Source organism: Pseudophryne corroboree, chromosome 4 (genome assembly GCF_028390025.1).
Source record: "Pseudophryne corroboree isolate aPseCor3 chromosome 4, aPseCor3.hap2, whole genome shotgun sequence".
Taxonomy (NCBI): Eukaryota; Metazoa; Chordata; class Amphibia; order Anura; family Myobatrachidae; genus Pseudophryne; species Pseudophryne corroboree.
In genome coordinates, this window is record NC_086447.1 from 642,278,460 (window position 1) to 642,305,523 (window position 27,064).

The following is a 27,064-nucleotide window of genomic DNA, read 5'->3' on the forward strand; positions in this document are numbered from 1 at the left end:
GGCACAAACGGAGGTTGGATGTGAAGCACCCCTTGCAAGAAGGTCTGAACTTCAGGCAGTAGAGCCAACTTCTTTTGGAAGAAGATTGAAAGAGCTGAAATCTGAACTTTAATGGATCCCAGACGTAAGCCTTGATCCCCTCCAGCCTGCAGGAAACACAGAAATCTTCCCAAGTGAAATTCGGCAGCTGGATCTGTTCCTCGCACCAGGAAACATATCTCTCTCAACAAGAGAGTGTTTTGACATCACAAGTTTCCTGGCTTGCATCATAGTGGCAATGACCTTTTTGGAAAGTCCCTTGTGAGCTAGGATGTTCTGCTCAACCTCCATGCCGTCAAACAAAGCCGCTGTAAGTCCAGGTAGACGAACGGTCCTTGTTGAAGATCCCTTCTGAGTGGCAGAGGCCAAGGGTCTTCGACGGACATGTCTAAAAGATCCGCGTAACACGCTCTCTGGGGCCAATCCGGGGCAAGCAGAATTGCTTGTACTCCTTGATGTTGGATCCTCTTGAGCACATTTGGGATCAACGGGATCGGAGAGAATATGTAGACCAGCTGGTGAGGTCAAGATGACATCAGTGCATCCACTGCGCACGCCTGTGGGTCTCTGGTTCGCAAGCAATAGCAGCAAAGTTTCTTGTTGAGGCGAGACGCTATCATGTCAATCTGTGGGCAACCCCACCGGTCGATGATCTGTTGAAACACTTGAGGATGTAGGCCCCACTCCCCTTGGTGGAGATCGTGGCGACTCAGGAAGCCTGCTTCCCAGTTGTCTACTCCCGGAATGAAGATTGCGAAACAGTGCTATTGCATTTCTTTCCGCCCAGAGGAGTATTCTTGATACTTCTCGTATGCAGGCATTGTTTTTTTGTCCCTCCTTGCCGATTGATGTACGACACAGCCGTGGCGTTGTCCGACTGGACCTGGATTGCCTGATCCCAGAGCAGAAGGGAGGCCTGAATTAGAGCACTGTAGATGGCCCGAAGTTCCAGGATGTAGATCGGAAGTAGGGCCTTTTGGGAAGACCACCTGCCCTGGAACTGCACCCCTTGGGTGACAGCCCCCCACCCCCTCAGACTCGCATCCATCATAAGGAGGATCCAATCCTGAATCCCGAAGTGTCGACCTTCCCGGAGATTGGAAGATTGCAGCTACCAGAAGAGTGAAATCCTGGCCTGGGGTGACAATTGAATTATCCGGTGCATCTGAAAATGGAAATCGGACCATTTGTTAAGGATGTCCAATTGCAAGGGTCTGGCATGGAACCTTTCATACTGAATGGCCTCGTACACTTTAGCAAAGCAAATTTTGAAAAGATGAGGGTATTTTTCAGGGATATTGAATGGGAAGGTTTGTTTTTAGGAAAAAATACTACGGAGAAATGGGAGGTACTAAAATTCCTGCTAGCTAAAAACACTCAAATTTATTCCTACGAGCAGCAAAAAAAGGAATAAAAATCATAAACCGATGTGGCTTAACAAAAAGATTAAGGAATTTATGGGCAAGAAAAGGCGAGCATTTAAAGAATACAAATCTGACGGGGAAGCAGAGTCATTTCAGCACTATAAGGAATGTAACAAAATATGCAAAAAGGAAATAAGAGCGGCTAAAGTAGAAACTGAAAAACTAGTAGCAAAGGAAAGCAAAGCGAATCCCAAAAAATTCTTTTAATACATTAATAGCAAGAGATTAAAGGAGAGTATAGGCCCTTTAAAAGACAAGTTGGGAGTCTTAAGCAAAAATTATAATGACATAGCGGACACACTAAATTAGTTTTTTCAACAGTATTTACTAGAGAGGACCCAATTCAGGGACTAACACATAATCTCAATAATGAGAATATCCTACTGATAGGTACTTATTTAAGTGAGGAAGTAGTCTGTGACCGATTAAAACATTTAAAGATTAATATGTGACCAGGTCCCGATGGTATTCACCCAAGGGTTCTAATGGAGCTTCACTCTGAACTTGCAAAACCGCTATTTTTGATCTTTAAGGATTCAGTAATATCAGGTATGGTTCCCAAAGACTGGCGTATAGCGTAAGTAGTGCCTATATTCAAAAAGGGAAGTAAAGCTGAACCAGGTAATTATAGACCAGTTAGTTTTACATCTATAGTGGGGAAAGTATTGGAAGGTATTCTAAGAGATAGTATTCAGAAGTTCCTTGAAGTCAATAAGGTCATTAAAAGGAATCAACATGGGTTTATGAAGGACAGATCCTATCAAACCAACTTACTTGGCTTTTATGAAACAGTAAGCGCAAACCTAGATCAGGGTAAAGAGGTGGATGTAATCTTTTTAGACTTTGCCAAAGCATTCGATACGGTACCACACATGAGACTTATCTACAAGCTACAAGAATCAGGGCTAGGAAGCACAATATGCACTTGGGTCAAAAACTGGTTATATAATAGGGAGCAGCGCGTTGTGGTTAATGGATCTTTTTCAACTTGGACTGAAGTGCTAAGTGGTGTGCCGCAAGGCTCAGTATTAGGACCGCTATGGTTCAATATTTTCATTAACGACCTAACAGAAGGTCTAGAGAGCATGGTGTCAATTTTTGCAGATGATACCAAATTGTGTAAAGTTATAAATGCGGAGGGGGATGCTGAGTCGCTTCAGAATGACTTAGTTAAATTAGAAGCTTGGGCAGCGAAATGGAGTATGCGCTTCAATACAGACAAGTGTAAGGTAATGCACTGTGGTAACAAGAACAAAAATAACACCTACCTACTAAATGGGGTAAAATTAGGGGATTCTGTACTGGAAAAGGACTTAGGTGTCCTCATACATAGCAAACTAAGCAGCAGTACCCAAAGTAGGACTGCAGCAAAGAAGGCTAATAAGATATTAGCATGCATAAAACGGGGAATTGATGCTAGGGACGAGAGTATAATTCTCCCGTTATATAAATCACTTGTGAGGCCACACCTTGAATACTGTGTACAATTCTGGGCACCTTACTACAAAAAGGATATCCTGGAGCTAGAAAAGGTTCAAAGGCGGGCGACCAAACTAATTAAGGGTATGGAGACGCTGGAATACGAGGAAAGGCTTGTAAGACTAGGCATGTTTACACTGGAAAAGAGGAGATTAAGAGGGGACATGATCAACATTTACAAATATATAAGGGTACAATATACAGATCTTGCGCAGGACCTGTTTTTGGTTAGATCAACACAGAGAACTCGTGGACACTCGCTCAGGTTAGAGGAGAGGAGATTCCACACAATACGGCGTAAAGTCTTTTTTACGGTAAGGACGATACGAGGGAGTTGTAATGGCCAACTCAGTCAACACCTTTAAGAATGGGTTAGATAAATTCCTAATGGATAAGGATATCCAGGGTTACGGGGCATAGTCACGCACTATGGTTATTATAAAAAAGAGGGGTTAATCGGAACGGCAGTCAGCAATTTCAGTCAAAATTTTATACAAAATAATCGTGCATAGGAGACCACAAATACTGTAGGTTGAACCCGATGGACAATTGTCTTTTTTCAACCTTAGATACTATGTTACTATGTTACACCATCTTTACCAACAATCTTGTGCAAATATGAATGAAAACTGGAGTCGGTCGGAGAACCATTTGAACCATTTCCTGGAGGGTTCTCACTTTGTCCTCTGGGAGGAACACTTTCTGTGCTACAGTATCCAGTATCATTCCCAGAAACAGGAGCTGCTGAGATGGCTCCAGGTGGGATTTCTGAAGATTGAGGATCCACCCGTGATGTGAGAGAAGTTGGAAAGTGTGATCTATTTGGAGCAGTAGAAGCTCCCTGGAACTCGCCTTTATCAGGAGATAGTCCAGGTAAGGGACCACATTGACCCCCTGGACCCTGAGCTGGAACATCATTTTCGCCATCACCTTCGTGAACACCCTCGGAGCTGTAGACAGGCCGAAGGGTAACACCTGGAATTGGTAGTGGTCCTTCAGCAGAGCGAACATCAGATAGGCCTGATGAGGAGGCCAAATTGGGATATGGCGGTAGGCGTCCTTGATGTCCAGGGACACCAGGAAATCCTGATGTTCCAGGCCTGCGATCACTGTGTTCAAAGACTACATCTTCAATTTGAAAACCTTTAGGTAAGGATTCAAGGACTTCAGATTCAAAATTGGCTTCACAGACCCGTCTGGTTTTGGCACAATGAACAGACTGGAGTAGTAACCTTGTCCTTGCTGTTGCAGGGGTACTGGAACAATGACTTGGGACTGGGCCAACTTTGTGATGGCCTGTAGTAGCCTAACATGCATATTTTCCAAAGCTAATAAGCTTGATTTGAAAAATCGTTGGGGGAGGAGCATCGTCGAACTTCAGCTTGTAACCCTGAAAAATAAGGTCCCTTACCCAGGCATCCTGGCAGGAACTTTCTCAGATGTGGCTGAAGTGACATAACAGGGCTCCCACCTCGAGATCTTCATGGGGTGGGAGGGCACCGTCATGCTGAGATTTTTACGGAAGCTGAACTGGTGGTCTGTTCTTGAGAGCTGGTAACGGCTGGTTTCTTAGGTTTACCCCTAGTGCCTCTAGCTGCGTTTGATGCAACCCTGGCCCTAGATTGAAATCTGTTGGACCGATAGGACTGAGTGGATGGCCCCGGGTAGGTACGTCTAGGAGGCGAAGCCCCCGAGGGAAGAAACACGGATTTCACCGCAGTACCTTTGGAGATCTATGCATCCAATTCGCTCTGAAGAGCCATTCACCTGTAAAGAGAAGAGATTCCACATTGCATTTGGAGTCAGCATCTGCAAACCACTGACGCAACCATATGGCTCTGCATGAAGACACAGCCATAGCAGTGGTCCTAGCGTTAATATTGCCAATCTCCTTTAGGGAGTCACAGAGGACTCTTGCCGTGTCTTGAATGTGTTTTAGGAAAGTCCCCATAGTAACTAGGGTCATGTCACCCGAGAGACCCTCCTGAATTTGAGCAGCCCAGGAATGAATTGCATGTGTCATCCAGCAATGTAGATAGATTTCAGTGTGGTCTCAATTTTTCTATCCCCTGGGTACTTTACTGTAAAGGAACCGGGAGCACCGCCTTCTTAGAGAGGCAAAAGACTGAGACGTCTACAACCAGAGATTCTTCCCAGATCTTTCTGCCCTCAGGGGCAAAAGGGAATGTATGCAAAAACCATTTTGACACCTTATATATATTTCTTGTTTTTTTCCAGGCAAGCTTAAATAAATCATCTAATTCTTTGGAATCAGAAAATGTGACAGTTTGTCTTGTGGGAGGAAAAACTACTTCTGATTAGTAGTGTCCTCTAGGGGGAGCTTTAGCACATCCCTTATAGCCAAAATGAGGGGTTCAATACCCTGTGTAGGGGTGGAATCCCCACTTATGGGATCCACATCATGCCCATCATCCTGTAAATCATCATCAGTATCTGAGAGGAGTGCAGGTAAAGCGCATTTATGAGCACCTGTATTAGACAGGGGGGATGGGGAACATCAGCCCTGGCAGCTAGATCTGCTACTGCTTGTTGCAGTTCTTGTGTTTTGTTGGCATTTGCAGTGTTTTGAGATGACATATCAGGCATCATAGTTTTGATAGACCCCAGCCAGGAGGGCTCGTGACTCTCCCCCACATTGTCCTCAGCATTTTGTGAGTACTGACTACACTGCTCACATGATATGGAACCAGATGAAAGGGGAGAATCTGGTATTACATACACTGCATGACTTGTGTTTTACCATTATGAAGTACACACAATACACATACAACACAGACTGATTTACAATGTAAGCCTGCCCTATTGCATGTGAGAGGAGACACAGAAGAAGAGAGGACACCAGCACACCCAACGCTGCAGAGCCCCAGTGAGGCTGTCAGCATTTTTATAGATATCAGTGAAACTGTTTATATAATGAATCCCCTGAGAGGAATAATATCTGTGCACAAATAGCGGCTCTACCTCAACTACACCATGTACCAGTGATCCAGCGTGTGACTGGAGAAGCTGCGTGAGGCTTCTGCTGCTTATGTAGAGGAAGGTGACAAAATGCCGCTGAGCCTGCACTGATGTAGCTCGGTCCCCCGTAATGGCACCGGAGCTACAGATATATATTTATACTGGCCATGTCTCCTAATCATGCTGTAGCCTCACATAAATGTTAAGTACAGCCATCGCTAGCCAGTCTTACGCAGGGGCTATAGCGGGTCCCCCCAGGAGGGACCCATATGCCTCACCCACGCTTCTGCCGCACAAGGAAATGGGGGACCCCCCTAGCGGGGACCCCAGTTTGTACTCACCACCGACGATCACCTTCAGGCAGCGTTAGGGGTGTGCGGCGTGCTGCAGTTGCTACAGTCAAAGCGCAGTACCCTGCTAAACAAATAACCCCCATGGTGGTCCTGCAGCGGCGAAGTGGCTCTGCACCTCATGAGGCCGGTGAACGCCCCCCTTCCCCAACTCCCACGGCCCAGGTATGCTGCTGCCCAAACAGAATACCGAAAAAATAAAAGTTTTAAAATAAACTGAAGAAAACTCTGGAGCTAGCAGAGTGTGTCTCCTCTCCTGAGGGCACTATTTCTAAACTGCCTGCGGGAGGGGGCATAGAGGGGACGAGCCAACACACCCAGTTGAAGAAATTTAAAGTGCACTGGCTCCTTTGGACCACGTCTATACCCCATCGTACTAATGTGTCCCCAATATCCCTTATGGATGCTAGAGAAACAACATTTATTACTGTAGCAGGGAAAAAGCATCAGATTTATAAATCTGTTTTACATAATATAAAATCATGATAAGTGGCTGAAGAATAAAATAGGTAATTGAAAAGAAATAAATTTACTTTTCAACATGCATGAGGGCTCTTATCAGCAAAAGTCATCTAAAGTTAGAAGACTCATGTCTCAAAAAAAAAAAACAATATTCAAAGTAAAAAATAAAATTTGTTTGATCTGTGTATTTACAGTTTTCAACTCCTTTCATCCTTAACAATGGATATGTTGTAATTTTGGCTTTAAGGTTGGGTTTGATATTACCCTGAATTTGGCATCCCTAAAACAAACAGAAAATGAAGATATGTTTCTGTCAAGCTGTTAGTATTTTTGATTTATGAGGATGAACAGGGCCTTCATGTAATAACAAACGTAGAGACCATTTATGTTTCATTTGAAATCCCAGATTTATAACTTTATCAAGAAATCTAGTTTGAAAGGCTTGGCGATTAGAGACAGTTGCACAAAGTACTAGGAATCTGAAGACACGAAATAATACATTTTAGGAGGGAAGTCTGGAACGTAATTATTATCTGTTATTTGTCATAAAGCCTGTTTTATAATTCCAAAGAGTACATATAAATCTACAGAACATCATGCACTTAAGGTTAATCAGCTAGATATAGTACAGATCTGTTTTATTATGGTTTGTATTTCATTTTGGCTGATAGTAGGAAATAGCAAATATTCCTTGGGATTAGCTCACAAGAAATTGCAGTCTGAGATTATAAATAGCAAAATGTGCTTTCTTAAATGCTTGTTGAAAGTCTATCAATCACATACTGGCCTTTCCGAGAGACTCCTGGGAGAGCTTGATGCAGTTTGTCCTTCCCCACCCCTCATAATGGCCACCTACATCCCCTCCGGGGGACTGGTAATGTAGGAACATGAAGAATCAATCGACTGTATTTCCTTCTACCCAGAGCCGGATTAAAGCTATGGGGTGCCCGGGGCACTTCAGACAGTGGGGTCCCTAATAAAGGTATACAGTATATACACGTGATGGCGGCCTGTTTCAGGCCAGATGCCTGTCCTCTGGAATGAGGATGGGCGTCTGGCCTGAAACAAGTCGGATTAAACAGACATTTTTTTCACTGCTGTAAAAAGTCTCCCGAGTGTTTCCTCTTTGTCATCTTCTGCATATGGGTGCAAAACCTAAGGAAGGCACAGGAGCACATTGCTGAATACTGGGAGTGCCGGTTCCGCTCCTTTGGATATATAAATAATAAGATTTTACTTACCGATAAATCTATTTCTCGTAGTCCGTAGTGGATGCTGGGACTCCGTCAGGACCATGGGGATTAGCGGCTCCGCAGAAGACAGGGCACAAAAATAAAAGCTTTAGGACTAGGTGGTGTGCACTGGCTCCTCCCCCTATGACCCTCCTCCAAGCCTCAGTTAGGATACTGTGCCCGGACGAGCGTACACAATAAGGAAGGATTTTGAATCCCGGGTAAGACTCATACCAGCCACACCAATCACACCGTACAACTTGTGATCTGAACCCAGTTAACAGTATGACAAACGTAGGAGCCTCTGAACAGACGGCTCACAACAATAACAACCCGATTTTTTTGTAACAATAACTATGTACAAGTATTGCAGACAATCCGCACTTGGGATGGGCGCCCAGCATCCACTACGGACTACGAGAAATAGATTTATCGGTAAGTAAAATCTTATTTTCTCTGACGTCCTAGTGGATGCTGGGACTCCGTCAGGACCATGGGGATTATACCAAAGCTCCCAAACGGGCGGGAGAGTGCGGATGACTCTGCAGCACCGAATGAGAGAACTCCAGGTCCTCTTTAGCCAGGGTATCAAATTTGTAGAATTTTACAAACGTGTTCTCCCCCGACCACGTAGCTGCTCGGCAGAGTTGTAATGCCGAGACCCCTCGGGCAGCCGCCCAAGATGAGCCCACCTTCCTTGTGGAATGGGCCTTGATAGATTTAGGCTGTGGCAGGCCTGCCACAGAATGTGCAAGTTGAATTGTGCTACAAATCCAACGAGCAATCGTCTGCTTAGAAGCAGGAGCACCCAGCTTGTTGGGTGCATACAGTATAAACAGCGAGTCAGATTTTCTGACTCCAGCCGTCCTTGAAATATATATTTTCAATGCCCTGACAACGTCCAGCAACTTGGAATCCTCCAAATCGCTAGTAGCCGCAGGCACCACAATAGGCTGGTTCAGGTGAAACGCTGAAACCACCTTAGGCAGAAACTGAGGATGCGTCCGCAGTTCTGCCCTGTCCGAATGGAAAATCAGATATGGGCTTTTATACGATAAAGCCGCCAATTCTGACACTCTCCTGGCTGAAGCCAGGGCCAGTAGCATGGTTACTTTCCATGTAAGATATTTCAAATCCACCGATTTGAGTGGCTCAAACCAATAGGATTTGAGAAAATCCAAAACTACATTAAGATCCCACGGAGCCACTGGGGGCACAACCGGGGGCTGTATATGTAGTACTCCTTTTACAAAAGTCTGGACTTCAGGAACTGAAGCCAATTCTTTCTGGAAGAAAATCGACAGGGCCGAAATTTGAACCTTAATGGACCCTAATTTGAGGCCCATAGACAATCCTGTTTGCAGGAAATGTAGGAATCGACCCAGTTGAAATTCCTCCGTCGGGGCCTTCCTGGCCTCACACCACGCAACATATTTTCTCCAAATGCGGTGATAATGTTGTGCAGTCACCTCCTTCCTGGCTTTTACCAGGGTAGGGATGACCTCTTCCGGAATGCCTTTTTCCCTTAGAATTCGGCGTTCAACCGCCATGCCGTCAAACGCAGCCGCGGTAAGTCTTGGAATAGACACGGTCCCTGCTGAAGCAGGTCCCGTCTTAGAGGTAGAGGCCACGGATCTTCCGTGAGCATCTCCTGAAGTTCCGGGTACCAAGTTCTTCTTGGCCAATCCGGAGCCACGAGTATCGTTCTTACTCCCCTTTGCCGTATAATTCTCAGTACTTTTGGTATGAGAGGCAGAGGAGGAAACACATACACTGACTGGAACACCCACGGTGTTACCAGAGCGTCCACAGCTATTGCCTGAGGGTCTCTTGACCTGGCGCAATACCTGTCCAGTTTTTTGTTGAGGCGGGACGCCATCATATCCACCTTTGGTTTTTCCCAACGGTTCACAATCATGTGGAAGACTTCTGGATGAAGTCCCCACTCTCCCGGGTGTAGATCGTGTCTGCTGAGGAAGTCCGCTTCCCAGTTGTCCACTCCCGGAATGAACACTGCTGACAGTGCTATCACATGATCTTCCGCCCAGCGAAGAATCCTTGCAGCTTCTGCCATTGCCCTTCTGCTTCTTGTGCCGCCCTGTCTGTTTACGTGGGCGACTGCCGTGATGTTGTCCGACTGGATCAACACCGGCTGACCCTGAAGCAGGGGTTTTGCCAGGCTTAGAGCATTGTAAATCGCTCTTAGCTCCAGTATATTTATGTGAAGAGACATCTCCAGGCTTGACCACACTCCCTGGAAGTTTCTTCCCTGTGTGACCGCTCCCCAGCCTCTCAGACTGGCATCCGTGGTCACCAGGACCCAGTCCTGTATGCCGAATCTGCGGCCCTCTAACAGATGAGCACTCTGCAACCAGCACAGAAGAGACACCCTTGTCCGTGGAGACAAAGTTATCCGCTGATGCATCTGCAGATGCGATCCGGACCATTTGTCCAGCAGATCCCACTGAAAAGTTCGTGCGTGGAATCTGCCGAATGGAATCGCTTCGTAAGAAGCCACCATTTTTCCCAGGACTCTTGTGCATTGATGCACAGACACTTTTCCTGGTTTTAGGAGGTTCCTGACAAGTTCGGATAACTCCCTGGCTTTCTCCTCCGGAAGAAACACCTTTTTCTGAACCGTGTCCAGAATCATTCCCAGGAACAGCAGACGTGTCGTCGGGGTCAATTGAGATTTTGGAAAATTCAGAATCCACCCGTGCTGTTGCAGCACTACTTGGGTTAGTGCTACTACGTCCCCCAGCTGTTCTCTGGACCTTGCCCTTATCAGGAGATCGTCCAAGTAAGGGATAATTAATACGCCTTTTCTTCGCAGAAGAAACATCATTTCGGCCATTACCTTGGTAAAGACCCGAGGTGCCGTGGACAATCCAAACGGCAGCGTCTGAAACTGATAATGACAGTTTTGCACCACGAACCTGAGGTACCCTTGATGTGAAGGGCAAATTGGGACATGCAGGTAAGCATCCTTGATGTCCAGGGACACCATAAAGTCCCCTTCTTCCAGATTCGCTATCACTGCTCTGAGTGACTCCATCTTGAACTTGAATTTTTGTATGTACAGGTTCAAAGATTTCAGATTTAGAATAGGTCTTACCGAGCCGTCCGGCTTCGGTACCACAAATAGTGTGGAATAATACCTCTTTCCCTGTTGTAGGAGGGGTACCTTGACTATCACCTGCTGAGAATACAGCTTGTGAATGGCTTCCAATACCGTCGCCCTGTCTGAGGGAGACGTTGGCAGAGCAGACTTTAGGAACCGGCGAGGGGGTGACTTCTCGAATTCCAACCTGTAACCCTGAGATACTACCTGCAGGATCCAGGGGTCCACCTGTGAGTGAGCCCACTGTGCGCTGAAATTCTTGAGTCGACCCCCCACCGCCCCTGAGTCCGCTTGTAAAGCCCCAACGTCATGCTGAGGGCTTTGCAGAAGCCGGGGAGGGCTTCTGCTCCTGGGAGGGAGCTGCTTGGTGCACTCTCTTACCCTTTCCTTTGCCTTGGGGCAGATATGACTGTCCTTTTGCCCTCTTGTTCTTATAGGAACGAAAGGACTGCGGCTGAAAAGACGGTGTCTTTTTCTGTTGGGAGGGGACCTGAGGTAAAAAGGTGGATTTCCCGGCTGTTGCCGTGGCCACCAAATCCGATAGACCGACCCCAAATAATTCCTCCCCTTTATACGGCAATACTTCCATATGCCATTTGGAATCCGCATCACCTGACCACTGTCGCGTCCATAAACTTCTTCTGGCAGATATGGACATCGCACTTACTCTCGATGCCAGAGTGCAAATATCCCTCTGAGCATCTCGCATATAAAGAAAAGCATCCTTTAATTGCTCTATAGTCAATAAAATACTGTCCCTATCCAGGGTATCAATATTTTCAGTCAGGGAATCTGACCAAACCACCCCAGCACTGCACATCCATGCAGAGGCGATGGCTGGTCGCAGTATAACACCAGTATGAGTGTATATACTTTTCAGGGTAGTTTCCAGCCTCCTATCAGCTGGATCCTTGAGGGCGGCCGTTTCAGGAGACGGTAACGCCACTTGTTTTGATAAGCGTGTGAGTGCCTTATCCACCCTAGGGGGTGTTTCCCAGCGCGCCCTAACCTCTGGCGGGAAAGGATATAATGCCAATAACTTCTTTGAAATTAGCAGTTTTCTATCGGGGTTAACCCACGCTTCATCACACACTTCATTCAATTCCTCTGATTCAGGAAAAACTACAGGTAGTTTTTTCAGACCCCACATAATACCCCTTTTTGTGGTACTTGCAGTATCAGAGATATGCAAAGCCTCCTTCATTGCCGTGATCATATAACGTGTGGCCCTACTGGAAAATACGTTTGTTTCTTCACCGTCGACACTAGATTCGGTGTCCGTGTCTGGGTCTGTGTCGACCGACTGAGGTAAAGGGCGTTTTACAGCCCCTGACGGTGTCTGAGACGCCTGGACAGGTACTAACTGGTTTGCCGGCCGTCTCATGTCGTCAACTGATTTTTGTAACGTGCTGACATTATCACGTAATTCCATAAACAAAGCCATCCATTCCGGTGTCGACTCCCTAGGGGGTGACATCACCATTACCGGCAATTGCTCCGCCTCCACACCAACATCGTCCTCATACATGTCGACACACACGTACCGACACACAGCAGACACACAGGGAATGCTCTTATCGAAGACAGGACCCCACTAGCCCTTTGGGGAGACAGAGGGAGAGTTTGCCAGCACACACCCAAGCGCTATAAATATATAGGAACAACCCTACAGAAGTGTTGTTTCCTTTATAGCAGCTTAATATATCAATATCGCCAAAAAAGTGCCCCCCCTCTCTGTTTTTTTACCCTGTTTCTGTAGTGCAGTGCAGGGGAGAGTCCTGGGAGCCTTCCACGCAGCGGAGCTGTGCAGGAAAATGGCGCTGTGTGCTGAGGAGATAGGCCCCGCCCCCTATTTCGGCGGGCTCTTCTCCCGATGTTTGTGAGACCTGGCAGGGGTTAAATACATCCATATAGCCCCAGGGGCTATATGTGATGTATTTTTAGCCAGAACAAGGTATTATCATTGCTGCCCAGGGCGCCCCCCCCAGCGCCCTGCACCCTCAGTGACCGCTGGTGTGAAGTGTGCTGACAACAATGGCGCACAGCTGCAGTGCTGTGCGCTACCTCATGAAGACTGAAAAGTCTTCTGCCGCCGGTTTCTGGACCTCTTCACTTTTCGGCATCTGCAAGGGGGTCGGCGGCGCGGCTCCGGGACCGGACTCCATGGCTGGGCCTGTGTTCGATCCCTCTGGAGCTAATGGTGTCCAGTAGCCTAAGAAGCCAATCCATCCTGCACGCAGGTGAGTTCACTTCTTCTCCCCTAAGTCCCTCGTTGCAGTGAGCCTGTTGCCAGCAGGACTCACTGAAAATAAAAAACCTAATAACTTTTTATAAGCAGCTCTTTAGGAGAGCCACCTAGATTGCACCCTGCTCGGACGGGCACAAAAACCTAACTGAGGCTTGGAGGAGGGTCATAGGGGGAGGAGCCAGTGCACACCACCTAGTCCTAAAGCTTTTATTTTTGTGCCCTGTCTCCTGCGGAGCCGCTAATCCCCATGGTCCTGACGGAGTCCCAGCATCCACTAGGACGTCAGAGAAATGTATATATACAGTATATACAGTATATACAGTATATATATATATATATATATATATACTATACAGTGTATATATATATATATATATATATATATATAATATATACATACATACATACATACATATATATACACATAGATAGAAAGATAGATACACACACACACACACACACACACACACATATATATATATATATACACACACAACCTAGGGCAATTTAAATTTGATCGACAGTAGCAGCGCAAAAAAAATAACCAGTACAGCCAGCCCTACTTACAGGAGAGGGAGAGCTGGCTCCTCTAGCTCCTCCAAGCTGCACACAGCCACACAACCTCCGCTGGAATCACAGGTCCTCCTTTTTCTTCCCTGCAGCCTGCACACCCAGCAAATGACTGAGCCGCAGGCTGCTCCTGTGCACAGACTATTGGACAGCTGGCCCGTCGCTCAGCTGTCCTGTCCTGCGATGCGGCGTTGGCGCCGCGGCTGGAAAGTGGGGAGCTGGGAGTGCAACCACAGATTGGATTGGTAACAGATCGGTACTTACCTCCAGGGCCCCTCCCCCCTCAATCCAGCTCTGCCTCTACCCCGTTAGCTGCAAAACAGACACTTCACTACTTCTAGCTGGCATACAGGGTAAAATTCGATTACTATTCCAATTGACCGAACATTGCTGGAATGTCCATGCACAGAGTTTAAACATATCAATAATATAAAATAATAAATATATAATATAAAAAATTAAAGTGACTCGAGCCACTGGCTTTAACACTCCTCGGTTCCTCCCTAAATCATGTGAAAAATTATATTTCAAAATTAAAATCCATTGATAACTAATTTAGACTTGAGACAAGTACATATCATTTATATAACTCTACTTTGATAAACAGCCAATTACATTTTCTAGCTACATTTATGGGCTGTCACTAACTGCTAATTACTAAAACTAAAAGGTTTTTTCCCATGTATTGCCAATAAAAAATGAGGCTGGAAGTGTGAAATCTGTATCATATGATTTAATTGATTTCTACACCAGAATCCTCCTATCTCTGCTGGTGGGGACTATTCATGAATAAGGCGTCTATTCATCAAGCGCTGCCAAGCTACTTTAGTATCCAACTAGTTGAGGGTTGCAGCGCTGGATAATACTTTAATGGAGCAATTCAACATTGCTCCAGTGCGGAGGCAGCTGATCTAAAAATTAGCTGTCCCAACGATCCCTATTATTGCTACTTTTGTAGCAGTGAAACTTTACTCTGCCTAATCTAACTTGCATGTGCACAAAGAACAAAAAGCCAAACAAGGGCGGAAGGATGGAATTAGATCCCTCTTTGCAACCCCGGACCTCCTTCCCATAGGACAGAGCACAAGTCAGGGAACGAACGCCATCTGAAGATGGTGAAGGTTCCCGTTGTCAAGCTTCGAAACCAGTATTTTCGAAGCTTGATGTATTTTCGTTCCCATATAAAGTATGGGTATAGTGGGCCAGATTGGGACTGATAGGTAAGCAGGAGACATCTGTGATATCCCCTGCCTTACTACAGTTCTACAAAAGTAGGTAGACATTTTAATTCTCTCCTACATTTGTATAAAAAAAGAGATAATGAGTAGGTTCTAAAACATCATCACCCTAGTACACCTCTCGGCTGCAATCAGTACGAACATCACTTACATAAACAGAAACACGAAAGTGGACTGGACACTGCTATGCACAAATCAGGTACACTAGTCTTTATAAAACACACTGCTGCTAGAATGTTCTCATAAACTACATATTGCTCTAACCAAGTCCACTGTAAAACTGAAGTTATCCCAGATTAGCAGAAGCTGAGGACGGAATACAATAAGGTAACCAGACACTAAGATACCATTTATATTGAAAACACACACACATGGAATTATATTTGCTTGGATTGAAAAAATGTATAGTGTTAGTACTAATTCACAGAAGGATGCTGGATAGTAGGATATAAAGGATTTGTAATTTTTTTTATACTATTGCACTTGGTAGGTAAATATGTGTGCATTCCAAGGTTCCCAACATATCAGATAAGAGATTGCAAAGCCTTCTTTGTACTGTTACCTACTTTAAACATTTCTCATATTTATCTTTCATTCTATAAAACCCATACAAATATTTATACTAATATACTGTACCTTACCTGAATTTCTGTGGGTTCTGTTTTGCCTGCTCTTGACTTGCTCTGTCCATAAAGTCGGATATCGAGATGCAAAATCTAAAAGTACAAGAGCGCTGTAATTGTGTTTTACAGAGGGTTTTATATCATTGAAGATTAACATCTAGCAATTACAAATAATGGATCCTACTGTACAAATATAAGCCTACTTTACTGCCCTACACAATTTAATGAAATCAAATCTGATAACCATCCTGAATGGAGAAAGCATCAAAGTGCCAGCTTCTTTTTTCACTGCTTAAGTGGCCAGTCATGCCCCATCTGCTATCCATGGTCCTGGAAGGGATTATATGAGAACCACATGATTCTCCTACACCAAGCCTGGCTAACACTAACATTTTTAGCGTCGTGTCTGTCAGCACACATAATAATTATCAACCCTTTAAATTCAATGCACTTACACTATGATTGCTTTTCTGAGCAAAATCTCAGCAATTACAGTATAAAAGTAAATGTTCATCAATAATCCTATTTGCAAAAACACAAAGGAAAAACACAATAACATATATAAATCCATACCTTCTTCATCTCCTTGAGGCTGCGTTTCTAGTGATGGAACAGAAACATCATCTACAATAAAAAAAATGAAAGTCACATTGTTAGGACACTTAAAGCTGTATGTACTGTATGCATTTAATTTAACTTATCAATGTGAATAATCTAATGCTCGAATTTTCTACAGATTTAAACCTGTGAACATTCTGCTGCTTTAGTTGACTCGTTAGCTTCTAACATCAGCCACCTGAAAACTGCCTTCAGACAGACATTGCAGAAAAAATAAAGCTAATGACAATGATCATATATGCATCAAGTAATTAAAAACAACAGAGGGTAAACATATTATAAGCACAAACTCATTTATAATAAAGAGCCACAGAATTGTGACACGTCTTCTTATTCACCCCCCTCCACCATCAAAATGTACCATCAAATTCCTTAACAATATAGTAAGCCTATTATAATGTATAATGTATTATTGAACTCACAATACACATTAAAGTACATTTTTATTAGGAGATGCTTCATGAAGAGTCCTGAACAGGCCTGTCAATTACACAACACAGCACAAATTGTGTAGCACTGACCCCTAAGATCCAATCCTGCACTGGCCGACTCCAGAATCCCGACACTACTCAGAATCCCGGCACCGGAACACCGACCACCGATATCTTGAAGGTATCAGGGTCACTGTTAAGGTTAGGTACTGAGAGGGTGGGGGGAGGGGGGGTTAGGGTTAGGCACTGGATGGGGAAGGGGGTAGCCATAGCCACCACCCCCCGAGTCTTAGAACCTAGTCGCCAGCCCCGGAGTCTTAGCTCAAGTTTTGTATAACAGAACCAAAGACATCAATCATGGTATCCCCCGATTACTTTTTTTAGATTGAAATGTAGATATTTTTCTAGTACTGACTGTTTAATGTTATCTTTATTTTTTCAGTGGTCACAGAGACCAATATGCAAGTATCATTCGGATATCTTCTCAGTACTGTTGCGACTGAAGAGGCAGCACCACCCCAATTGGTGTCCACCTCTTAATCAGACATAGATGGCAGGAGCAAATAATGTGGTATATAATTTGATATCATTAATATAGTCAGGGTTTGGTTAATGTGTGGGAGACACTGCTAAATATAATGTTAGAATAATGTGTGAATGCATCTTGTTGTACCACTAATTCAGAATATGCTGCATTATCTTTCATTTTATACTGCCACAGGGACCAAAAGTCATTCAGAAACATTGTGCTGTCTTTTTATTATTATTATTATTATTTATTTATATAACACACATATATACCACATCGTTTTACAGAGAATTTTTTGCCCATTCACATCAGTCCCTGCCCCAGTGAAGCTTACAATCTATATTCCCTATCACATGTACACGCAGACACATTCACGCTAGGGTTAATTTTGTTGGGAGCCAATTAACCTATCAGTATATTTTTGGATTGTGGGAGGAAACCGGAGTACCCGGTGGAAACTCACGCAAGTACGGGGAGAATATACAAACTCCACACAGTAAGGGTCATGGTGGGAATTGAACCCATGACTTCAGTGCTGTGAGGCGGTAATGCTAACCATTACACCATCCGTACTGCCCTATTATGCCAGCACAGTAAATCATGACAACGTCATAGACAACATATAAATGTATACAGAGCTGGTATTATGGTGATGACAGATGTGATTTTAGTGTAATAGGTCTCCACATTCAATCACGTGGAACCCCCCTTTGCAAATCCTGTGCTCGCCCATGACAGCTGTGTGCCATAAGGGTTGGGGCTGTGAGACCGGTGGTGGGGATCCCAGAGGTCAGCATACCGACCCAGGGATCCCGACCGCAGAATGCCATAGCGGTGAGTGCAGCAGAGCTCCTTGCGGGCTTGTTGCGCTCGACACTCAGTGGGCTCGCTGCGCTCACCACAGGTTCTATTCCCACTCTATGGGTGTCGTGTACAACCAAGAGAGGGAATAGGCCCTTGTAGTTGGCATACCAACTGTCGGTCGTTTGATCATGGAGCATGGAGACTACTGGGATCTTGAGCGGCGGTCACATGACAGCATCATTGCCATAACATTGGGGTAACACATAACACCAGCTCAGTGCTGGGTGGGATGCTTTTAGAAGATAAGGAACCAAATAAAAAAGTTTAGATCCCTTGTACTAATTATTTTGATTAAAGTAGATAGAATTATATAATATTACTAGTGATATAACCTCTCTATAGTCTACGTGTATTGGCCAAGGTGTTCTATTCCAAATACCTAAAAAGCAAAATAAGACTACTTCTTATCACCTGCTTATTATAAAAAATGTCTTTCTCCTTTAATCTTTTTCGACTGCTCTCTTGCTTTTGGTTCTTCTTTTTTATATATTCTCCTCTTTTTCTTTTTACAATGTGTCCCAGCACACACATTTATTCTCAGAAATATTTTAACATTATTGACTGATGGGAATAATGAAATAATTTTCCCTTCTAGACAGACACAGGGTGAAACGTTTTGTTACCTTTATCAAACTATTGAACTGTGTGAGGACAAGAAAAAAGTTACAAAGATATTTATTATTATTTATTCATATTTATTATTATTATTATTATTATTATTGCTAATAATTAGCAATATTGTTTGAACTGCTCTCAGCTTAGGCAGGTGTTGCTCACCATCTGCAACAAAACTTAAATTCCTAGGGGTATATTTACTAAAGACCGATTTTCATCAAGTTAGATGATTTTCATCACTCTAAAATCGACCTTTAAAAAATATAACACCCCCAGCATGCATATACTGGAACTTGTAGTACACAACTACCCAAGCCTATGCCTACCCATCTCACAATGTCAGGAGGAATGGATATTATTATTATTATTATTATTATTATTATTATTATTATTAATAAGTACCAACATAATATATAGCACTGTAGCACTGTAGTAATCAGGAATCATGATATAAACAAGTGATAAATGGCATTGAACAGAAGGTGAAGGTGGACCTGTCCAAATGTGCTTACATCTATGACGCATGAGACACACTTCATGCAAAAGGTACTGGAGGCAAGCAGTAACTCCTCCTGGGTTCATAGTTCTGGCACACACAACAAAGAGAGGCACACTTCATGCAAAAGGTACTGGTGGCAAGCAATAACACCTCCTGGGTTCATAGTTCTGGCACACACAACACAGAGAGGGTCATAAGGGTCTTCCATAGTCCATAGTCAGATGGGAATAGGTTAATTGTCTCACTCCCACACATTGCTAGAGATAAGAGGGTATTGCCCTATGCCAGTCGTTCTCAAACTGTGTGCCGTGGCACCCTGGGGTGCCTCCGGACACTTGCAGGGGTGCCCTTGGTTGTTGGTCCAAGATCAGATCAAATTATTTATGATCAATGTACTGTAATAGACAAAACTAGTGGTTGTGACTTCCATTCATACACTGTGTGGACAAACACAATAGAATCCTGTCCCTCACCACATAACTGAACCTAGGATTACATATAAACACAATTTACTTAATTTAATATGTTTTTCTAAATATCTCAATATTTATTTTTGGCCTAGGGGTGCCGTGAAAAAAAATCTAATACTCTAGGGCGCTGTGATTCAAAAAAGTTTGAGAACCACTGCCCTATGCACTAGAGATGCTTAGGGCAATTAAATAAAGTAAAATCTTAATATAACTAAAAGCATCCTGCTCACCATTGAAGCTTCATGGCATATATTGATGACCGTTAAGTTAGTCTTTAGGTTTGTGTGGAAAAACTTCCAATGGGAAAATGTTTTAAAAAATTCACCATATTTCCTTAATTGTTGTATGTCAAAATGACTGAACAGATTCCTCTGAAAATGTTCTAAACTTTCACCTCAACAAATTGTGAAACAGACTGCTGTTACTATTCAAAGTTATTAGTACTTTAGTCAGGCCTGATGGAATGCTTAGTTAAACAATATAGGGAGATGTATCAAGCCTCGGAGAGAGATAAAGTGAATAACATTTCAAAGTATAATTAATCTAGGACGGTCTTTGAAATGACAAAAGCTAGTATATTGCTCTAGGCAACTACTCCACCTTATCTCTCTTCAAGGCTTGATAATCCCCCTCTACAAATCCTGGGTTCGCCCTTGACTGCTGTGCCATAAGCAATATAAGATATTATTTACACATAATTAACATTTTGCTCTGCAGTATATAAAAAAATGACACATAAATAACAAGAAGACCCTTTACAAGGTTTACCTGCTTTTCCCGCACCTTCTCTCTGTGGATGCTTTTCTGTTATTGATCCTAAACATAGAGAATTAGGGTTTAGGGCTCTGTTTAAATATGTTAATTTAAAAAAATATAACTTGCATATTGTCAGGTATTTATTGATGGATCTTGTATAAGGTATGCAATTCATCATATTTAAGATAACATTATACTCATAAAAATTAAAGTTCTCAATAATGTTCCTCTGCAAACCCTCCATTTTCACTCCCTGGACTCCCGAGTATAGTAAAACTGTTTAAGATTTTATTTTATGTAGCATATATAATGAAGCAGTCCCCTATCAGTAATGTTTGATGCTAATTACTCATTTCATAAAGACATAAATGAAACCTGACAGGACTGGACCATAGACATGCAGAATGCTTATTGAGTTGGAAGATGTCTAAGAATGGTATGGCGAAAGGGAGAGTTACATTGGTCTTCCCTTCATATGTCTGGCTCTAGAGTGATGATGGAAAAATAATAATCTGCTAACCAAAATAAGAGACTCTTATTTTCATTCCAGTTCATACTTCAAGCACAAGAAACCTGTATCACATTGTTATTTACACACTCATGTACACACATCTACAAGAATATTCTGTAGCATGATATAATTTATAAATTGGGCCTACAATCATGGACATTATTGTCTGTTCACAATTAACAAGGTAAACTCCTATTTGTCCAGTACAACTCATAAATTTAGTACCACCAATCTTACTACCATGATGTGCTAGCTTATGTGGGCCAAACACCAGATGTGAAATTCCCCCGATGCTGATCCAAACTGACTACCTGGGGACATCAATGATTGACTATCCACCAGGAAATCAGGGAAACGCTGCATCCCTGGTAGTGCCTGACTCACCAATCCTGAGGATGTTTTGGTCGTAACCGGCGAATCGAGAATTTCCAACATTTTGGATTTCCACGATCCCCCAGAATAGGGATTTGGCCTGATTCTCCAGTAATGTATAGGCCCCATATCTAATAAAAATGGGAGCAATCATGCTGAAGCAGGCATATGATTCCCCCACCAAAGTACAAATAGCATTTTGCTCAGGGCTCCATTTTAATTTCTAATCCACAAATGACCATTTGTGTTAGTTAAGCAAAACTTCTTAAAGCAGCTCAGAGAGAGGAGAAACTAGAGGAGAAAATGATTTCTTTATCTTCAATTTTTAGACACACTTGTTTTTATTTATAAGCTATTGTTTTATATACTGAAATATAAAATAGAGAGGAAGATAAAACTATGCAAAAAGCAACAGCCAGAATAATTAAAATCCAAACAATTTACATACTGTGTATACATTTTGTATGAGCTCACTCTCATGATAAAGAAAATACAACAAAAACTTCCATGACCTCAGATGATTAACATAAATGCCCTGAATTATCTACCTCTGTCCAAGTTTCTCTAAATAACATTTGACCAGACCAACTAAACTAAACTTAATCTATATTATGTATCCACAAAAGTTTGAAGTTCATTGCACTATCCAAGATATTAAATCTGAACCCTACAGAAGAAATTAACTAAAGGAAATTAACTTTGAGGAAAATTCAATTAGCAGCTGTAAATTACCACGGCTAATTGATCCCCAGGGCGGTCATTCAATTATCCCCAATAGCTGGCACTATTAGGGATTTTGTTTCACCTGCCCACAGACAAGAGAACCAAAATCACAGGTAAGTGCCATATTATTGTGGGCACAATCGCAAAAACACATGGATCCGAGAACTTATCCCATATACTTTGTGTTTTCATGCGAAAATGGTCGTGAAAAAAAACAGGGGGAAATTGACTTACCCCCCAAAAAATTGTTGGACCAAACCACAATTTTTTCTGCAAAAATGGATTGTATTGAATTTCCCGTTTGTATTATGGGAGTACTAACATTTTCTAATAGGGATCATGCATGTCATCACTGCCATAATCCGGTCGAATGACTCCAACTCTGCCCAATGGGGTAAGTAAAGCTCAGACTTTTTACCTTCACAAGAGAGCACATTTGTAACACAGCTGAATTATTGTCAGAGCAACAAATACAGTATATTAATACACACACAACTGTTATTATGTGGATTGTGTGTAATTCTACTACACTGAACCTGTGTCCTTTTCCTAAATAGGTATCTTAATCGTACACATGGGTAGAGATTTACTAAAGCTTCTAAAACAGACAAGTGGTGGTGTTGCCCATAACAACCAATCAGATTCTGTCTGTCATGGTCTAGAATGCAATAGAGAAATGATAGCCAGACTCTGATTGGTTGCTATGGCCAACAACACCTCTTTTCATTTTTAGTAGCTTTAATAGATCTACCCCAGGGTGTACAATACATTCCTGTGAAATAAGTATATACAGACTCCATTATTACTTTAGTGGTGCATAAGGTGTACTATTATAGTAATAATACTTAGAAACTAATTACAATAGCAGTATACTTAATTGTATACCTTTTTTTCTCTAACAATACTGTATTTTACTATTTAGCTTTATGGGGATCCTAGAGTCTATAATTTTAAAAATATGATTTTAATTACCTACCGGTAAATCCTTTTCTCGTAGTCCATAGAGGATACTGGGGTCCACATTAGTACCATGGGGTATAGACGGGTCCACTAGGAGACATGGGCACTTTAAGACTTTGATAGTGTGGGCTGGCTCCTCCCTCTATGCCTCTCCTACCAGACTCAGTCTAGGAAACGGTGCCCGAGGAGACGGACATAATTTGAGAGAAGGATAGAAAAGATAGTGGTGAGATTCCGAACCAGCACACACAACTAGAGGAAAGCCAAGCTAACCAAACTTCAAACCAGGAACAGCAACAGCTGTACCAATAATACTTAACCAAGTAACAGTGCAGGAATAAACGAAGCACTGGGCGGGCGCCCAGTATCCTCTATGGACTACGAGAAAAGAATTTACCAGTAGGTAATTCAAATCTAATTTTCTCTTACGTCCTAGAGGATACTGGGGTCCACATTAATAACATGGGGATGTACCAAAGCTCCCAAACCGGGTGGGAGAGTGCTGAGGTTCCTGCAGAACTGATTTACAAAACCGAAGGTCTTCAGAGGCCAGAGTATCGAACTTGTAGAACTTAGCAAACATCAAACCTGACCAAGTAGCTGCTCGGCTGAGCTGTAAAGCTGAGACACCCTGGGCAGCCACCCAGGAAGAACCCACCGACCTAGTAGAGTGGGCCTGTACAGATCTTTGAACCAGCAAGCCTGCCATAGAAAAAGCATGCTGGATTGTAAGCCTGATCCAGCGAGCAATAGACTGCTTTGAAGCAGGAAACCCAATTTTATTGGGATCATAGAGAACAAACAGCGAGTCATATTTTCTGTGAGGAGCTGTCCGCTTCACATAGATCTTCAAAGCCCTCACAACATCCAAGGACTTTGAACTATCACAGGTGTCGGTAACCACCGACACCACAATAGGTTGGTTGATATGAAACGCAGACACCACCTTAGGAAGAAATTGCTGACTAGTTCTGAGTTCAGCTCTACCTTCATGAAAAATCAAATAGGGGCTCTTGTGAGACAACTCCCCCAGCTCCAACACACATCTTGATGAAGCCAATGCCAACAATGTGATGGTCTTCCATGTAAGAAACTTTATGTCAACCTCCTGTAAAGGCTCAAACCATTCTGATTGGAGGAACTGCAACACCACGTTGAGATTCTAAGGTGCTGTAGGATGTGCAGAACACCCTTCAAAAATGTCTGAACCTTAGGGAGAGAAGCCAATTGTTTCTGGAAGAAAATGGATAAGGCCGAAATCTGGACTTTTAAGGAGCCCAAATATAGGCCCACATCCACACCCGACTGCAGAAAAAGACGGAAACGTCCCAGTTGAAAATCAACCGCAGGAAATTTCCTGTGCTCACACCAAGAGATGTATTTTTTCCAAATACGGTGGTAATGTTTAGACGTTACCCCCTTTCTGGCTTGGATCAAGGTTGGAATAATACTATCCGGGATCCCTTTCCAGGCTAAAATTTGATGCTCAACCTCCATGCCATCAAACGTAGCCGTGGTAAGTCTTGATAGACGAACGTCCCCTGTTGTAGAAGAGCCTCGCAAAGAAGTAGAGGCCACGGGTCCTCTATTAGCATCTCCAGTAGATCCGCGTTCCAAGCCCTTCTTGTCCAGTCCGGAGCAATGAGAATTGCTTGAACCTTTTCCCTTTTTAGTATTTTGAGAATTTTTGGGATCAATGGAAGTGGTGGAAACACGTACACCATCTGGTAGACCCAAGGTGTCACCAGAGCATCCACCGCCACTGCTTGTGGGTCTCTCGACCTGGAACAATACCACTTGAGCTTCTTGTTGAGATGAGATGCCATTATGTCAATTTGTGGCATTCCCCACAACGTGTCAAGCACCCGAACACCTCCGGGTGAATGCCCCACTATCCTGGGTGGAGGTCGTGTCTGCTGAGGAAGTCTGCTTCCCAGTTATCTACTCCCAGAATGAAGAGTGCCACAGCTTGTCTTTCCACCCAAAGGAGAATACTTGACACCTCTGACATTGCTGCTCTGTTCTTCGTTCCTCCTTGTCGGTTTCCCGCCGTCACATTGACCGACTGAATCTGAATGGCGTGATCTTGAAGAAGATGTGATGCCTGTAGAATGGCATTGTATATGGCCCTTAGTTCCAAATATTAATTGAAAGGATGGTCTCCTGACCATTTTCCTTGGAACTGTTCCCCTTTGGTGACTGCTCCCCAACCTCTGAGGCTTGTGTCTGTGGTTAGCAGAATCCAATTTTGAATCCCGAACCTTCGGCCCTCAGTTAGGTGAGAAGTTTGAAGCCACCACAGAAGAGAAATCCTGGCTTTTGGCGACAGACAGATTCTCTGGTGCATGTGAGGATGCGATCCGGACAACAGATCCAGCTGGAAGGGCCTTGCGTGAAACCTTCTGTATTGTAGAGCCTTGTAAGAGGCTACCATCTTCCCCAGGAGGCAAATGCATAGATGCACCGATATCCGGGTTGGTGTTAGAACATCCCGTACCATTGACTGGAGTACCAATGCCTTGTCTAAAGGAAGGAATACCTTCTGTACCTCCATATCCAGTATCATTCCCAAGAACGGAAGCCTCTGTGTTGATTCCAGATGAGATTTTGGTAGGTTCAGAATCCACCCCTTGATCCTGGAGTAGTCGGGTTGATAGGGCAATGCTGTCCAACAACCTCTCCCTGGATGGCGCTTTTATCAGCAGATTGTCCAGGTACGGTATTATGTTGACTCCTTGTTTGCAGAGGAGAAACATCATCTTTGCCATTACCTTGATGAACACCCTCGGTGCCGTGGAGAGGCCAAATGGCAGGGCCTGGAACTGGTAGTGACAGTCCTGTAATGCAAACCTTAGATAAGCCTGATGAGGTGGCTAAATCGGAATATGAAGGTACACATCCTCGATATCCAGAGACACTAAGAATTCACCCTCCTCCAGACCTGAGATCCCTGCTCTCAATGACTCCATCTTGAACTTGAACACCAATAAGTACGGGTTCAACGACTTGAGGTTTAAAATGGGCCTTACCGAACCGTCCGGTTTCGGTACCACAAACAGGTTGGAATAATAACCCTGGTTTTGCAGTTGAAGTGGAACTGGAACAATGACCTGAGTCTGTACCAGTTTTTTAATTGCTTTCTGTTTGTCACGATCTGGACTACTGGACATTATTTTTTACCTTTCAGGTGTCTTCTGAGGCTGGCTCAGCATTCCAGGGTCGGGTCTCAGTCATGTTGCTAAATGTCCTTGCTTCATATTTCCTCTCTGCCAGTCAACAGGTGCTGTTACAGGGAACTCTTAAATGGAATGGCATTTCTAGCTCATCGCGGCCTCCGCCACCATTACTGTACTCTCAGCACTTGGACGGCTCTGCATAGTGTCTCCTGTGAGTAGCGGCCTCCACCGCCATTACTGTGCTCTCAGCGTGTGGACGGATCTGTGTGGCGTCTTCTTTCAGCTGCGGCCTTTGCCGCGATTACTACAGTAAAACACTACAGGTCTGTGCGGCAACTCTCACCCGCTGTAGCTTCCGCCGGCGGCTCTGGGAGGTTGCTGTGCAGTTTAACATTCACTGTGTCCTGCGGCCGCTGCCGCCATTACTGTGAAAGCTCCACATGGAATTACAAACCAGGTTCCCCTCCAAGAACCAGTATGGGCGCAGCCATGTTGGTTCTGATCACATGATGATAATTCCCCCAACCTACAGTCTCGCTGAGCTCTGTCTAATTGCTGATCCAATCCCTGAACTGCTGAGAGTATAAAGGGACTGATCTTAGACCAGGAAGTTGTCAGTGCTTTGTCATTACCAGTGTATCCTGTCTCTGCTCTCTGTGATTCTGTGTTCCAGGTATTCCAGCTCCTGAAGTCTCCAGTTCTGCAGAGACCTGCACCAATCCCCACGCTGCAGTGGCTGCCTGACTCCATAGTATCCTCATTGCCTTCTGCTATT

The 27,064-nt window shown here is 43.8% G+C and overlaps 1 protein-coding gene across 2 annotated transcripts in view; it reads right to left on the reverse strand.

Moving 5' to 3' along the window:
• Nucleotides 1-27,064, reverse strand: part of SMOC2 (SPARC related modular calcium binding 2) — a 701,933-nt gene that overhangs the window by 367,505 nt on the left and 307,364 nt on the right. For both annotated transcript variants that reach the window (XM_063917728.1, XM_063917727.1), the window contains exons 5-7: nt 20,560-20,607; nt 16,339-16,389; nt 15,784-15,858 (exon numbers count right to left, since the gene is read on the reverse strand). In XM_063917728.1, the coding sequence (XP_063773798.1) occupies nt 15,784-15,858; nt 16,339-16,389; nt 20,560-20,607 (174 nt within the window). The remainder of the gene's footprint in view (nt 1-15,783; nt 15,859-16,338; nt 16,390-20,559; nt 20,608-27,064) is intronic.